Source organism: Hirundo rustica, chromosome 1, assembly GCF_015227805.2.
Source record: "Hirundo rustica isolate bHirRus1 chromosome 1, bHirRus1.pri.v3, whole genome shotgun sequence".
Taxonomy (NCBI): domain Eukaryota; kingdom Metazoa; phylum Chordata; class Aves; order Passeriformes; family Hirundinidae; genus Hirundo; species Hirundo rustica.
The window spans coordinates 108,121,574-108,136,980 of NC_053450.1; the positions used below are offsets into that span (position 1 = coordinate 108,121,574).

The window sequence follows — 15,407 nt, forward strand, 5'->3', positions numbered from 1 at the left end:
GTATGTGCTGCAGGAGGCTGATGCTAGCAGCAAGGAAACCTCCTGTGGAGCATCCCCACATTTTTCTTGAAGAAGCGGCTTCCACTCAGTATGAGTGACAGCAGGTCCAGACAGCTCAGGGCAGTCAGACTCAAAAAAACCTCATTGTAGCTTTCTAACTGGTCAAAATCGCTCACATGCTGCATGTAGTAGGGCCTGAACAGGTGGTAGGGAAGGAACCAAATTATGATGACCCAGATGAAAATCAAGTTTTTCACCTGGGCCCAGAATTCTTGGTGTGAACAGAGGGAGTTAGAAAATTTTCTTGCCACTTTTACCAGGATAAAAATCTGCAAGCCCAAGAGGATACAAGAAATGAGGGCAACAGCTACAATTACAGTGTAGTTCAGGGCTTTCACACTCTCGTGCTGTAGTTCTTTGTGAAACTTGAAGCATGTTGTATTATTGTATTCTCCTGAGCGTCCATACCCAAAGTAGAAGAGTGGCACTCCAAAGACCATGACGAAGATCCACACGGCAGCGCTTGCTGCAATGGCATGCAGCTTCCTGTAAAACTCCACCTTCTCCTTCCACTGAAAGAAGATGAGCCACCGGATCACCAGTGTGATCACGTAAAATATGAAGGTCAGGTACATGTGGATGTGCACCATGGCACTCACCATTTTGCAGAATGGCATATCAAATACCCACTTCTTTTTGACATAATAGTGGAGGCGGAAGGGCACTGTGAAGAGGAGGAGGCTGTGCACAACGACCAGGTTAATGATGGCAGTCGTGGTCACAGAGAGACTGTTCATCTTGAGCAGCACAAAGGACATTGTGATGGACCCAATTCCACCTCCAGCAAGGGCAACCGAGTAGACAGTCACCAGTATGGCACTCATGGTGCTGGTGTGAATGAAGGCAGAAGAGGAGTCACTGCTGTTCCTGGTCCCTTCAGTCATATTCCAGAAATCTTCCTGATACATATTCTGGAAGTGAAAGAATACAGAAAGGCTAAAATAAGGTAGGAATGAGAGGGCCTACCTAAAAGCCAGAAGGGCTTCCCACCTGGCTCCTGCTCAAGGAATAATCCTGAAATCTCACAGATGGTATCAGTTGCTGTAACCTGTACTTTGATCCAAACATCCTCCAGCCTAGGGGAAAATGGATGAGAAGGTTGGACAGAGAACTGCTCTAGGCCTTAAGACATTTCCAGCCATACTCCTAAAAACAAGCATGAATCAATAATATATGGGGAGAAATGACCCTTAGAGAAATTACATCATTGTGGTGGTTTTGTGCTGTGTTATTTTTTCTCCTCTCTTCTGAGCATTTGCATGCTTTTACAGTGAAGATCAGAGATATTGTTTTAATTCTGCTACTAATTTATCAATTTGTTTATTTGCAACACAAATCTGTCCTTCCCAGGGCCAAATAACAACCATATGTTGTTCTAGCTAAGATACAAATTTTGTTTATTACTGAGAGCTGAGTTTTGAACACATTACAGTCAACTTCTCCATGGACAGTTTCTCTGATTAAACACGCAAGGGATTAAACACCGTGGATACCCAGATTCCATGGAAATCCTGCTTAGATCCTGCCAGGCCAAGAGGCTTGGGCGGCAGTGTCCTGGTTCTCAGGGCCATTTCATATCTTACATGCAGTAACTGGGTGTTCTGAAATGGGATACTAGAAAATATTAGGAAAGGACATCCTGGGTGAGTGTAAACTATCCTGTCTGACCCAAGCAGGAGCTAGAGGCAAATTAATAGCAAATTTTAAAAGTATGCTATACATTTTTAATATATTAATGTCTAAAAGCAAGATTAAAAATAATTCCTATAAATCTGAATGCAGCTTCTGTTAGGATTTTAAGTACTACAAGATCATATAGGAGGGGAAGAGTTCAAGTAGGGTGATATCCTGAGGTATATTTGGATCTGTAAAATGTCCAGTGGACATTCACATTACAGTTACAGAAAAGAAGCAGGGAAAACTGAATAGTGTTGGGCTCTGTATTATCACAGTTATACTGCTACTACTCCCTGAACTGTAATTTAAAACTGACTCTGGTAAGTAATCCATTCTACCAGTGAATCCCACAACACAAGAAGGAGTTTTCTCCCAAGTTTTTGTGACTTTTCATTTAATACTCAAATGCTTTTCTCTTCAGAAAATAGTTCCTCAGTCTCTTTGTATGAGTGGTGTTTCAGCTTTATTTCCATCTTTTAGGTAGCACAAACTGCCAGAAGTTGGGAGAGGAAAAAGTTTTTTAGCAGTTCACCCATTTGATGGAAAAGAGGAAATACCTATAACAGTTTTATAAACTGGTATTACTCATAGTGGGGAATGAATACCTGCTATGCACATCAGGTGTTTTGTATTGTTTCTTAGCAATATTTCTAAGCACTTACCCTCACAGTAATCAAGATCTCTTCATACCTTGAAAAGTTATCCTCTAGCTATCCCAATGCATCTAAGACTCCAGATATCTTATTATAATCAGTATAAGTGCCACATCTCAAACTGATGTGTTGATTGCTGGCATAATTGACCTTTTCTGTTTGATCTTGCATTTCAGAGTCATATGGACAGTTAACTCCTGTACATTAAGAGAATTACAAAGGGTTGCAGTGAAGGAGCTTTCTGTCAAAGTCACTGCAGATTGTCACACTGCAGCTCTTGCATCAGAACTGGTGCAAGTTCCTTCCAGTTCTGTTCTTGTTTCTGAGAAACTTCATTTTGTCCTCACAACCATGCGAGGCAGAAGGGGTTAGCGAGAGCTCTTTGTCAGTTTCTCCAAGTTGTTAAACTTCAGCTTGAGAAGATGTCTCTAAAGAGAGGCTTTATCATGCAGTTTTGATGTAAAATGCATATTTAAAGTTTAAAACTTTTTAAAGTGTCAGAGGGGGAAAGGTAACACACTGGAAATGTGGCTTGGTGTGAGCAGACCTGGCAACAAGGTTGCACTTGGAGAGGAAGAACCCCTTGTTGACACCCTTTGGAGGCCAGCAGTGAAACTTGAACTGAAGACAGTAAGAACAGATAGGCAGAAGCCAGATAACTGATATTCTCCTCAGACATCCCAGTGATGGGGGCAGCAAGAAACCTATTTCTTTCTGTAAATAGACAACAGAGTCACTGAAATGCAGGTTTCTGCAGAATTCTGCAGATATCATTAAATCCCTGCGTAGTAAGATTCTGCAGGATATGTAATTTTCATTAATCTTACAAAAAAAAAAAAAAAAAACCTAAACAAACAAACAAACAAACCAACCAACAAACAAAACCCACAAAAAACCCCAAGAAAATAACAACAAAAAACCCACTAGCAGCTGTGACAAGAGATTACCAGCTCCCCAGTAGTACAGGCACCCCACTGAAATGTCATTGCGTGATGAATACAGAGTGTAACATAACACAAGGCACATTTCACAGGGGAAATGCTGCTTTCTGGCTAAATGAGGTTTCCTATCATCCTGACATTCACAAAGTTATAACCTACTGACCTGAAATGCAACTTACAAGTCCTTTTGCCAGAATTTAGCAGGAGGCACATGGAAAAAGAATTAACACAGACCTTCCAAGACACAGCTGTTCTTTTTTTTGTGCCTTCCCATCCTCTCTAGCAACTGCCAGTCCAGTGATATTGCTCAAGTCTTGGAGCCAGGTTTGGTCTTCCTCTGTGCTAAACCTCTCCTGACTGGACTGAACTTCTGCCGGACATGAGCCTTGAGCAGCCACAAGGCAGTAGTGGGCACCACTTCATTTGGATGCCACAGCAGCTGCTGGTGCCAAGGGCTGGGGGACAATTGCAAAAATAGCTCTTTTATTCTGACAAAGGAGGTAGGTTGCCAACAGGCCAGAGGCTATTTTCTTTCAGAAATATGATCAGCAAAAAGATTCTTGTGCATTCAAGATTTGTCAGTTGTCAGTGTGGATATTGTCATCACACTCATTTCATGTGACTGTCTGTACAGCACAGTCTGTGAGACTTCCCTGGACTGCTCTCTTCAGGACAGAAAAAGTCATAATTCTCAGGCCCTGTCTGTGTTCAAGGCCAGATTGGGTGGGGATTTGAGCAACCCAGTCTAGTGGAGTGTGTCCCTTCCCATAGCAGGGCTGTTGGAACTAGATGATCTTCAAGACCTCTTTCATCCCAAATCATTGTGTGATTCTATGATTTGATCTCTGTCAAAATTTCCCAGGTAAGAAATGTTCATTCCAACCTTCAGGAATTTGTTTCACTTTTATCTTACTGTTATCTATCTTACTATTAAAAAACCCCAAAAAACACACACACACCCCCCAAACAAAAACCAAAACAAAAAATTAAACAAACAACCCCACAAACAAACAAACAAACAAACAAACAAACAAACAAACACCCCCCCCAAAAAAAAAAAAAAAAAAAAAAGTAAGAAAGAAAAAAGATTACCCATACTTCTGGACAGAATTTATACAGCCTCTGTATTCAGATTAAAAATCTTCTGTCAAATTTTGACTTCCCCTGTAGATACCTGATATGAGACAAAGAGGCTCATTCTCCCTTGATCCCAGCCATACCTGTGGCTCCTCAGTGAACTACCATTACACTTGTACTTGGTTCTTAGATTAACAGCTTCACATTTGGCAGGGGTAAAATGCTTATTCTAGTTTGTGCCTGATTTAGCAATCCAGATCAGCCTGTCACTGGCTTGTTCCCTTCATTGCATGCTATTTTCCCAACCAAGTCCATGAGTCACCATTATGTTACATCAACATTATATCAACATATTAAAAAAACCCCACCTCATTTGTCAAAAATGATGACATTCTTACAATCTCTGTCAAACAGGAGCTCTACTCTGTATAACAAGTGTTTGCAAAATTTATCCCACCACACACGTCTGCTGAGAGACTGGCAGGCTTCACACAGATTTTAATGTGTTCTGACAGTTGGGTTCTGCAGAAGAAGCATTTGCTGTCTGCATGCACCCAACTGAGAAGTTTCATTTGAATTTGGAGGAGAAAAAAATCAACTCAAATGAAAGATTTTTATTTTTGACAGGCTTAATAAATTGAAAAATGAGTGTTTGTCAGAACTGACATTCCTGTGCTGAACTAGACTAGGTTGGAGGAAGTGCAAAATACAAATAATTTTTAACAAAAGTCAGTTTAAAATCTGCATCGGTTTCACAGAATCTTCATTTAGTCTCAAAGATGTTTTCTGTTGAGGACATTGTAATTGCATTTCATTTTGTTCTAATTCCATAGTGTGTTACGGTAATGTACACTACGCCACTAGAATAATTGCAGAATTTCTTTAATTTCAAAATAACTACACACACCTGAAGTCTGAAGTATAAAAACCTGCTTAATGGAAAACACTAAAAATAAAATAAAAATTAATATCAAGCACATTTTTACATTTAGCCATTGACTTTTTTCAAACAACTTTTCATGATTCCCCTAACTCATTTGGTAGCTTAACAGCTCATGTCTTGCAGACTGTGTCAACATTATACTGATATTTTGTGGTTTCAATTCAGTCCATTAAAAAAAAAAAAAAAAAAAAAAAAAAAAAAAAAGGGACAGAAAAGCATGGTGAATTAGTCCTCTTTCATTTGAAATTGTCTATATTTTTACACACACACACACACACAAATAAAATAAAATAAAAAAAAAAATTAAACCATGAAGTCTTCCTAAAACAGATTATTTACCTCCTTAACTGTATCTTAACAGAGAACAAACCCTCTTGTCCTTACAGGTGACATCAAACACACACAAAAAGATGCATGAAAACAAAATGCACTGTCTTCCCATTCTAGAAGACAGCGTAAAACTACAGGGTAGCAATATGGAAAAGAACGAAGCAATGTTGTCCCTTACTAGGAAATTACCAAACACAATGAGAAAACATTTGTGCAGAAAATGGCTTAGAAATAAAACAAATAGACCGCTGAATGTTTTTTTGCCCCCCTAAACTTGCAAACATTCTTTTAAAAACTTTGCAAACCAAGGCTTTTGGTTTGTTTTTTTTTGTTTTTTTTTTTTTTTTTCATTCTGTGAATACTTACAGATTAGCGTTTCTCTCCACTCTTCAAGTGTTGTTTACTTGGATCTTCATCCTATGTAAGCGCTAAGAACAAAAAACAAAAGACCTGATACTTCAAAGAGTCATTGCCTTACTTCCTTCTTTGAGCTTATGACAAAACCATAACCTTGAGGCTGCGCTGTGTGAGGGTAGGGCTGCCCATGAGCACACAACCTTGGGAAGATTTTTGGTTGCATCAAAGCATCCCTTACCTTGCAGCTGCTTCTTAGCCATTAGAGGTCTTCAAAGCCTTGCATTTCTGAACAGTGCTTTATACTACTGCCTAAAGTGATAAACTGTACACAAAGAAATGAGCCTCACAGTTCACAAAGACATGTTTGCAAGGGTTGTTCCCCAGAGTGGAGAGGATGATTTGAAAGTGTGTTTTGAGAAAACAGGGCAGGACAAGAGCAAAATATGATCTAGATTGTAACTGACTAAGTGTGAGTTTGGATGTGGTCAGAGACACCTAAGTGTAAGGGATGAAATAAAGCTCACTTTAGAGCCCAGCAACATTTCTCAGCTCTGCTTTTTGCCAAGAGTTTAGCTCAGTGTCTGGATCTTGGAACTGCTGTCACTACAGCTGCACAGTGCTAGCAGAGGGAAACTGGGGGACCTAATTAAAAAGTGATTAGCCATGCCAGTGTCAAAGGCTCATCGAGCAACGATGTTTGCTCTGAGTTGTATGTGTGGTAAAAGATGTCTTACTGTGGGACTCAGTCCCTGTAAGGAGTCTGCAAGGTCAGTTTTGCCCTCCTGCTGGCTTGACAAGTTTCTGTCAGAACACATGGTTACATTTGAGTATGCTTGTTTTGAAAGCAACAGTATAGACAGACAACTTTTAAATGTAATCTCACAAGAGAACGTTTTAACTGACTGCATCCTGTTGCTTCACCTTTGGTTAAAAAAGTACAAGGGAAGTCCTGCTCTGTGCTACTTCACAGCAGATTGGTATGTGAAGGAAGTTGTCTTTTTGCATTTTGCAATTTTAACAGTGGCTCACAGCTAAATAACTGTTTAGATAATATTAAAAGGTGATCATAACACTAATGCTTAGGTCTTCTCTAGTACTTTTCTGCGAGCTGGTCTCAAAGCTCTGTTGAAAGTCATACAGATAAAAAGCTGAAAACTCTGTGGCAAAGCCAGAACTAAAGCTAAGATATCTTTGAATCAAGTCTTGTGCCTTCTCAAATTAGTAGTTTTGTCTTGGCTTCTTCTACATCTTGTTTTAGAATGAATACATCCCAGTGGAAAGAAAGCTAAGGTACCTTTAAAACCTTCAGGTAGCGTTTGTATCTGTGTTTTAAAATTATGCAATATTTTTGATACATAAAATAAGTTAACACATAGTTAAACATAAATTGAAGCATAAGTAATGTTTTAAATGCTCAATATTGATATATTTTTAATGAAATATGATAATTACATAACATCCAAGTTATATAATTTTGTTGATAAATAACAATGTTGTTTTCTCAAGCACTCAAAACAAATAAAAATTGTTCAGGTTGACTTCCTGCCACATCTTTGTAGTTGGCAAATCTTCAATCCTTTAATCTAGGATTAAACCAAATAGTGAAATACCAGAGTATGATCTGGGACAGACACCCTCATTGCCTTGGTCTCTAATTTGTAGTAAGCATCAAGATCTAGATAGGTATAGAATACTTAACATGCATAATAGTAACTGATCTTCCCTGCTAAATTGATGCAATTTTGCCTAGGATTTGCCAACATCATGTGTAGTGGATTCCAGGCTGGTACGTTTAGATTTTCAGCTGTAATGTACTGATCTGGTTGCAGAATTTGATTATTTTAGTTCATCACCAGCTTTAAACACAGATACTAGAAATGCATGTATTTGACAATTTTTGAGTAATTGCTGGTAGTTTTAGCAATACCCTAAAAACCTTGAAGTATGATGTTTTCATAGTACTTTCATATCACGTGGGTTCAGCCATCACCTAGTTTGAGTTTGCATTACAACAACAGTTTCAAGGGCTCAGGTTGTTTAATAATAGATGAAAATCTGGACCAGATTTCAAGGACTGCTTGTCCTGAGAGTGATTAGCATCAAGGTACCTCTACTCTGGATTGTGAAAGGTCCTTGGGGAAAGAGAACCATGCCCTTTATGCTCAGGCATAATATATGCTCTTAGTGATTTTTCAGCTGTTCCAAACTTAAAGTTGTACACAGAATAACCATAGCAACGCAGGTGTTTTGTTTGTTTACATTTATTTTGCCAGGACTAAAGGATTTGGAGTGCTAATTCAGAAGTGTGGCACAGGGTGGCGGGAGCTATGGTGGTTGGGTCTTCTAGAAAAATATTCTCATCCTTCACTTATTTAAGTGGCAGGAAGCAAAAAAATAAGGCCCACCTGGACACCTTAAATTGGCTGCAGGTAACCTGGCTCTTAGTTAGTTATGGGTAAAGCTTGAGTGATGGTCCTGACAACACTGAACTGATGTGGATTACATAGAATCAGGAAGGACATAATTCATAATAATTTGTACTCCTTACAAAAAGCCTGCTTTTTGATTTGCTTAGAGTCCCTCCTAGTGCCAGCTGTGGGCCTGGGGCTAGTATGTAAGACTGGCTGATCAGTTATTAGGTTGCAATTGTGACAGGTTATTTGCAGTTTATTGTTAAATAAAAGATCAGCTGCTAAGATGAAGAACTGAAAGGCAGTATGTAATTAGAGTATCTTGTAATTATTACCAATGAAATCCTATTTTTGACTCATATTTCTAATGTGCTTTACTATTTCAAGCACCTGAATAGAAAGATATTAATCACCTACAAAAGGAAAAACATTCAGTATCAGCCAAAAACATTTTATAGATATTGCGTTTCTTAAAATGTCTCTCTCTGGGTTCTGGATCAGTTGTGATTTGTGGCTGTCACCTAGGCAGTGCAAGGTGTCCTATGAGTGAGAAATACTGCCTGTGACACATCTGAAAGAACATTTTGGAAAAGTACAGTGTGTAAAATGACTTGAAATTCCTTGTTTCACACACCTTTGCATAGCAGAGCCATAAATTTAAGCTCCTCTGAATAGTAGAAATGCATCTGGTGGCCTCCTCCTCGATTTTTACCTGGTTTAGGGGAGAAAATACCCACTTTGCAAGTTATTATCCCTGGGCATTGTGACTCAAATTTGCTTAAATGTACTTGAGGAAAAGTGGTATGGCAAAAGTCTGTTTCCCCTTTGGCCTATCTCACTACCTTTTCTTCCTACAGAAATTCCAAAATTGCACCATGTTGAAGTATAACATATCAATAAAACCTCCTCAAATTTCTCTTCAGCTCTTACCAGAATCCAGCTCTTTCTGAAACGTACTGAAAACAACCCAAAACTTAAGTTCACATAAAAACCTGCAGTATTTCTTCTTTGGTACTGTGGGAAGGATACTAGATCTAGAAGCCAACTGTTCTAATACTAATAACATTAGCAATTTGCCCAACTTTTCCATACCTTCTCTTTTCTATTGGACTCTGCTTTGGCCTCAGTGCTTGTCACCAAGGGCAGGAGGAGGAATCAGAACTGCAGCCAAAATGTATCTGTTCTGCATCCAGCCTAAATGGACTTTTTGAGAAGGTGTCTTACTTATATTTAACTGCTGCCCACTTCTAAAAATCCATCACCAACTTTATGATTACCTTTTTTTGGAAGTATTTTACTAGTTCATATCTTTTGCAAGCCAGTAAGTTTTTCAGGGGATGTGCCTTTCATCAGGAATACAGCACAGCAATTCACTCATTATGGGAGCTTGTTCTCACCAGGGTGAAAAAAAAAAAAAAAAATGGAAGGAGGAGCTGATTGACAAGGAGATGTATTACTCCTACCCTAAAGATGACATTAGACTGCAGAGAAAGAAATCATATATGCAGCACCATGCTGATTCTATAAGCATATATGCCTCTCCAAGAGGAAAAAATCCTTCCCTTCATCTTGAAAAGACAGTGCTCATCCTAAAATATTTTTGAACTTTGTACTAACCTCACTAATTGCCTGCTGGGTTAGGCAGCATGCTGTAAGGAAGAATATATTTTTTAAAAGGATTTCAGCACAGGTCTATTGCTACTCATCCTCAAAATGTGTACTGCAACTACTAATACTATTTTATTCCCAGATTGCTTATTTAGTCTGATTTCTGACTGCAGAGGTAATGCAAACTCTATCATCAGGTGCATGGAAAAAATAATTTTACCAAGGATCATTTTCATGCTGAATAGACCCTTACAGGTATTTATGAAACTTAATGTGCTAAAATGTGTTGTCTGAGGAACAAACCTCCCTGCATTAGACTAAGCTCCTACTGCCTAGGAGCAGTACAGAAAGCAAAGCTTGCTGCCAGCACTGATTGATAATGAACATGATTTCCTACCTTAGCATAACACAAATAAATACCTGATGTTTCTGGTACTGTTGAGTTAGAGAGGAATTCAGGTTCTTCCTGTCATTTCAGAAAGGAGGTATTTACTGCAAGAAAATTTTTCCACACTACATTCCCAAAGCACATGGGTTTGCAGGAGCCTTTCCTTGATCAGCATTGCTACACTCTGCATACTGGACTGAGGTGCTGTATGCATGCAAGTGCTCTTTTACGTTAAATTGTTTGGGCTGAAATTGTTCATCTTGATGTTAAATCTGGAGGTTTCCATTCTGAAAAAATGATAAGCAATGATAACTCTATGATATAAATGATAACTTTAACTGTGCTAAAGTAAGATCTTCAGTGCATATGCCAAAGTGTGAAGCCAGTTGTGCTGTCAATAAGCTCATTACTGATGCATTTTTTAAAACTTTTGCCGATTTGAAGTTCAGTTGAAATATTGAAGGTGGCATCTAGACAACCCAGCCATAGGTGTAGAAACACTTATGCTAAGTGCTGCTGTTCTGGGCTGTGGAGGAATACCCACACCCGCCCTTTGTCCCACCATTCTCCTAATATGTTTTCTCCTAGATTCTCCCCATTTCATTGACACAGAGTCTACAGAAAATCTTAAACCATGCTGCTTGTGACCTTAATGATGTTTTGCCAGTCCAAATATTCCGTTTTGGAGTGCTCTGTGCTGTGCTATTGCACTGGGTCCCTGTACTTGGCTGATCTTTAGACCTCTCTGCAGAAAAAGAGATTGGAAAACAGTAAGTTATAAAATAGCTTCCCTTTCTAACTTCCTTCTTTTCAGTTCATCCAGGCTATTTAATGTTCTATACATCTTTAGCACTTGAAAGCATAAGAACCCAATATTTTATGTCATTATTCACTGTAGCTCTAATGAAGAAGTAGCTGAAGACAGACTGACAGAACATTCCTTTATGACACTATGAGCCCTACATGATAGATGAAAAGGTAAAATAAAACTAGTCCACATGTAGTCAGTGAAGCATGATGGAGAGAAGACTCAAATAGCACCAACATAAGCTGGTACAAAATTAATTGCGTAAGATGCATACAGACACTGATGTATTGGGTTTGCACAGACAGGTTTTGGTAGTGGGAGAGGCTACAGGTGTGACTTCTGTGAGAAGCAGCCCAAAGCTTCCTCTGTCAGAGCCAATGCCAGCCAGCTCCAGGATGGATGTACCATTGGTCAAGACTGGGGCAGTGGGAAATGGTAATGCCTCTGTGATAATGGAGAAGGAGAAGGAGAAGGAGAAGGAGAAGGAGAAGGAGAAGGAGAAGGAGAAGGAGAAGGAGAAGGAGAAGGAGAAGGAGAAGGAGAAGGAGAAGGAGAAGGAGAAGGAGAAGGAGAAGGATTATTATGGCATTTGTACTCACAGCCAGAAAAGAGCGAGGTGAACATGTGAGAAGAGCAGCTCTGCAGACACCAAGGTCTCTGGAGAAGAAGGGGAGGAGGTGCTCTAGGCACTGGAACTGAGATCCCTCTGCAGCCCACGGTGAAGTCCATGGTGAAGCAACTTTGCCCTTGCAGCCCCTGGAGGATCACAGGGATGCAGAGATCCACCTGCAGCCCGTGGAGGAGACCCACGCTGGAGCAGGTCAATGCCCAAAAGAGGCTGTGAACCTGTGGGAGACCTGTGCTGGAACAGGCTCCTAGCAGGGACCTGCAGACCTGTGGAGAGAGGGGCCCACAACAGAGCAGGTTTCTTGCTAGGACTTGTGACTGCATGGGGAACCCACACTGGAGCAGGCTGTCTGTGAAGGATGGCACCCCAGGGAAGAATGATCTACGTTGCAGTAGTTTGTGAAGAACTGTTGCCTATGGGATAGGCTCACACTGGAGAAATTCATGGAGTACCATCTCCCAGGGGAGAGATCCCACACTGGAGCAGGGAAAGAAGCAATATGTGATGAACTGACCGCACCACCATGCCCAGTTTCCCTCTGCCACTGAACTGCAGGAGGAACTAGACCTGAGAAGGAGGGTGTTTTTAAGGTCTGTTTTTACTTCTCAATATCCTGCTGATTTTGTTAATAATAAATTCAGTTAATATCCCCAAGCTGAGTCTGTTCTGCTCATGACTGTATTTGGTGAGTCATCTCTCCTGGTCCTTTTGTCAACCCATGATCCCTTTTTTATATTTTCTCTCCCCAGTTCAGTTGCAGAGGGGAGTGATAGAGAGGCTTTGGTGGGTGCCCGGCACAGTGGGCAACTGTGCAGATATGAGGTCTGCTCCCAAAGCAAAACAGCCACAGGTGGGCAGTGACCTGACCTTTATCTTCTCAACAGGATAGTTCAGATTGGCCACAGTAACTTGCCTCTTTAGCCCCATCGCTTCTGGTTCTCAAGTTAGCACATTAAGCATCAATTCAAGTACATCTTCACAGAAAAAAATTCCTCAAGAAAGACTTTCCTGTTGATATCAATAATGGTAAGAATTTGGGGAGTTTAAGAAAATAAAGCGCACAGTTAATGTGTTTAATTGTGCAACTGAGATGAAAATGAGAAGCATCAGCTCACTGAGTAGCAATTTCCATGGCTGCCTTTTTCGCTCTGCACCATCAAATCAGGATAATCAATGAAAGTGATTCAATGATTTCTACAGCCCTCATGGTGACAGAGCTCACCATTTACTACTAAGTACCTCTAACACAGTAAGTGAAGATAAAGCAATGCTTGTTTTGTATCCACTCCAGAATTTCCTTATGTCTCTTATGTTGGCTACAACTCTTTCCCCCCTGTTTTAACTTAAGAGGAAAGATTTCACTCTGTTCAGTGAGATTACAATAAAATATTGAATTCTGTATCAAAAGCTATCTGTATTTAATTTTCAGATTTTTTTCCCCTGTCCGTGTTAGTGGGTGTCTGACCTTACTCCATGCCCACACCTAAGATTATCCTCACATGAACTTAATTTCAGCTGTGCAACAGAGATCAATTCTAGGCTAGGAAGAAGTTCATTAAACTCGTGAGAGGTTCTAGCATTATATTTTACTTTTTCTGAAGTATATTTTCCCTGGATTTTTTTTGTTTGTTTGGTTGGTTTTGTTTTGTTTTGTTTCAGATTCAGAAGCAGCCTGCAGATGTTTTTTTAGGGGTAAAACTGTAAACTGTAGCATTCACAGAGTCTTTCTGTACAGCATTGGATATAGAAGATATGCATGTTGCCATGTGAACCTGAGGTATGTGTGCAATGCAGAACACAATGCTGGGTAGAAATATCTAAGCTGGCTTTAAATAGGTAGTTGGTGATAAATCTGTGTGGAATGATATTTGGTACCTCTGCATGACTTTGCAGAAAGTAACAAGCACATCTCAGTCTGTGTGGATTGTGACTATTGAATCTTAAAAGCATCCAAGCTAGCAGGCACCTCGAGGGGTTTTACTGTCAAATGTCCTATTGAAAGCAAGGCTATAGACTGAGGTATCCAGGGTCCCATCAAACTCAGCTTTGAATATTTCCAACAGGGGAAATGACGCTACTCTGAAATTTTCAGTGTTTGTCTTGGACAAGGAAGACAGAATCTGGACACCACATCCCAGGTGTGGCCTAACAGGTAGTAAATGGAGTGGAATAATCACACTCTTGGCTTGCCAGCTGTAGTTCTTGACCTGCTGGCTGGGCTCTTGCTGCTGCAGCCTGTGATGAGTTTTAATTTCATTGCTGAGCTGTGTCACTGCCTGAGAGCATCAGGGGTGGTGTCTACAAGTGCCAAAGTGAAGGCAGATCTGGCAACCTTTTATGAGGGTGACTTGAGGTGATCAGCATCTGAGCTGATTCTGAAAAATTTACTCATCATGAAAAGTATTGGAGCCAATGAGGAACCAGTAGAATCATTATGGAAATTTCCTTCTTATACTTTGTTCAAAGATTAATTGGCAAAACCAATAACACTTTCTTCTTTTATTTTAATAAATTTTAGAAAGGATTATGAAAGCATGGATGCTATTGTAAAAGGAGACCAGCATCCCTTTCTGCAATAATATTCCCAAAATACACTTTGAACTACCACTTTACTTCTACTGATTTCATAAAATATGACATTCACAACTGCCACAGCGGACTAAGAACCCAAAGTACTTTTAACTTCTCACCTGTCATGTTTCCCCCAGCTCTGCTGTAATCTTACCTCCCACCAGGAATCGTTAAGCTCCATCCAGATCTGCAGCCTTCTCATTTGAGTTTAACCCCTCCTGGTCTGTCTCCAGTACCTCTGCTGAGGACCTTTGCAGCACTTACCCAGCCACTCTCCAGCAGCACAGCGGAACACGCACCTCACTCTGTGTGACTCCTGGACTTTGCAGAGAAGCGCTGCTGAGGAACCGCTACTGCAACCCAACTCTGCTACCTGAAGTGCCACCCATTGCTCATCAACCGCAAACAGCTGACAGAAAGGGCTGGACCTGTTGTTATCATCTCACTTATCAAGTTCATTGACAAAGTTGTGTTTTGTTCTGTTCAATATATGCTAAATATTTTCAGTTATTGCAAAATGTATTTTCTTGTAAGGGGTGAAAGAAAGAGGACTAATTGTTGTGAAAGTGAAAGTTAATATAATGCAAATCTGTGTTTGTGGATATATATAGACATAGGTATCTCTCTCCTGTCGTGAAGACCACTCAGCCTCTCAACAGGATTTTCAAATTTGCTCAGATAATACTAAGAGGAGATATGACAACTTGCCTCAGGATACAGTGATAAAATATCTGTAGCAACCCTGAACCTGAGCATCCTGAAAGGCTGAAAATGTTCTGGTACTCCTGAAATGCTTCTATGTCTTTATCAAACAGTAGTCTTCCAGAGAGATATAAGCATCCAATCTGCATATGCTTTTTGTATACTGCAGCTGTTTTATAACTGAAAAGCACTGACTCAAACTTTTTATAAACAAAGAGAACAAAGCATGTGAAAAGAAGAAAGATGTGGGGTG

At 40.0% G+C, this 15,407-nt stretch overlaps 1 protein-coding gene across 1 annotated transcript; it reads right to left on the bottom strand.

Moving 5' to 3' along the window:
• Window positions 1-23: 23 nt before the first annotated feature.
• Window positions 24-9,780, bottom strand: LOC120764179 (probable G-protein coupled receptor 141). The gene is made up of 2 exons (XM_040087987.1): window positions 9,769-9,780; window positions 24-971 (listed from the first exon to the last, which is right to left on the bottom strand). The coding sequence occupies exon 2, from the start codon at window positions 966-968 to the stop codon at window positions 24-26; it is 945 nt and encodes a 314-aa protein (XP_039943921.1). The 5' UTR covers window positions 969-971; window positions 9,769-9,780.
• Window positions 9,781-15,407: the final 5,627 nt, after the last annotated feature.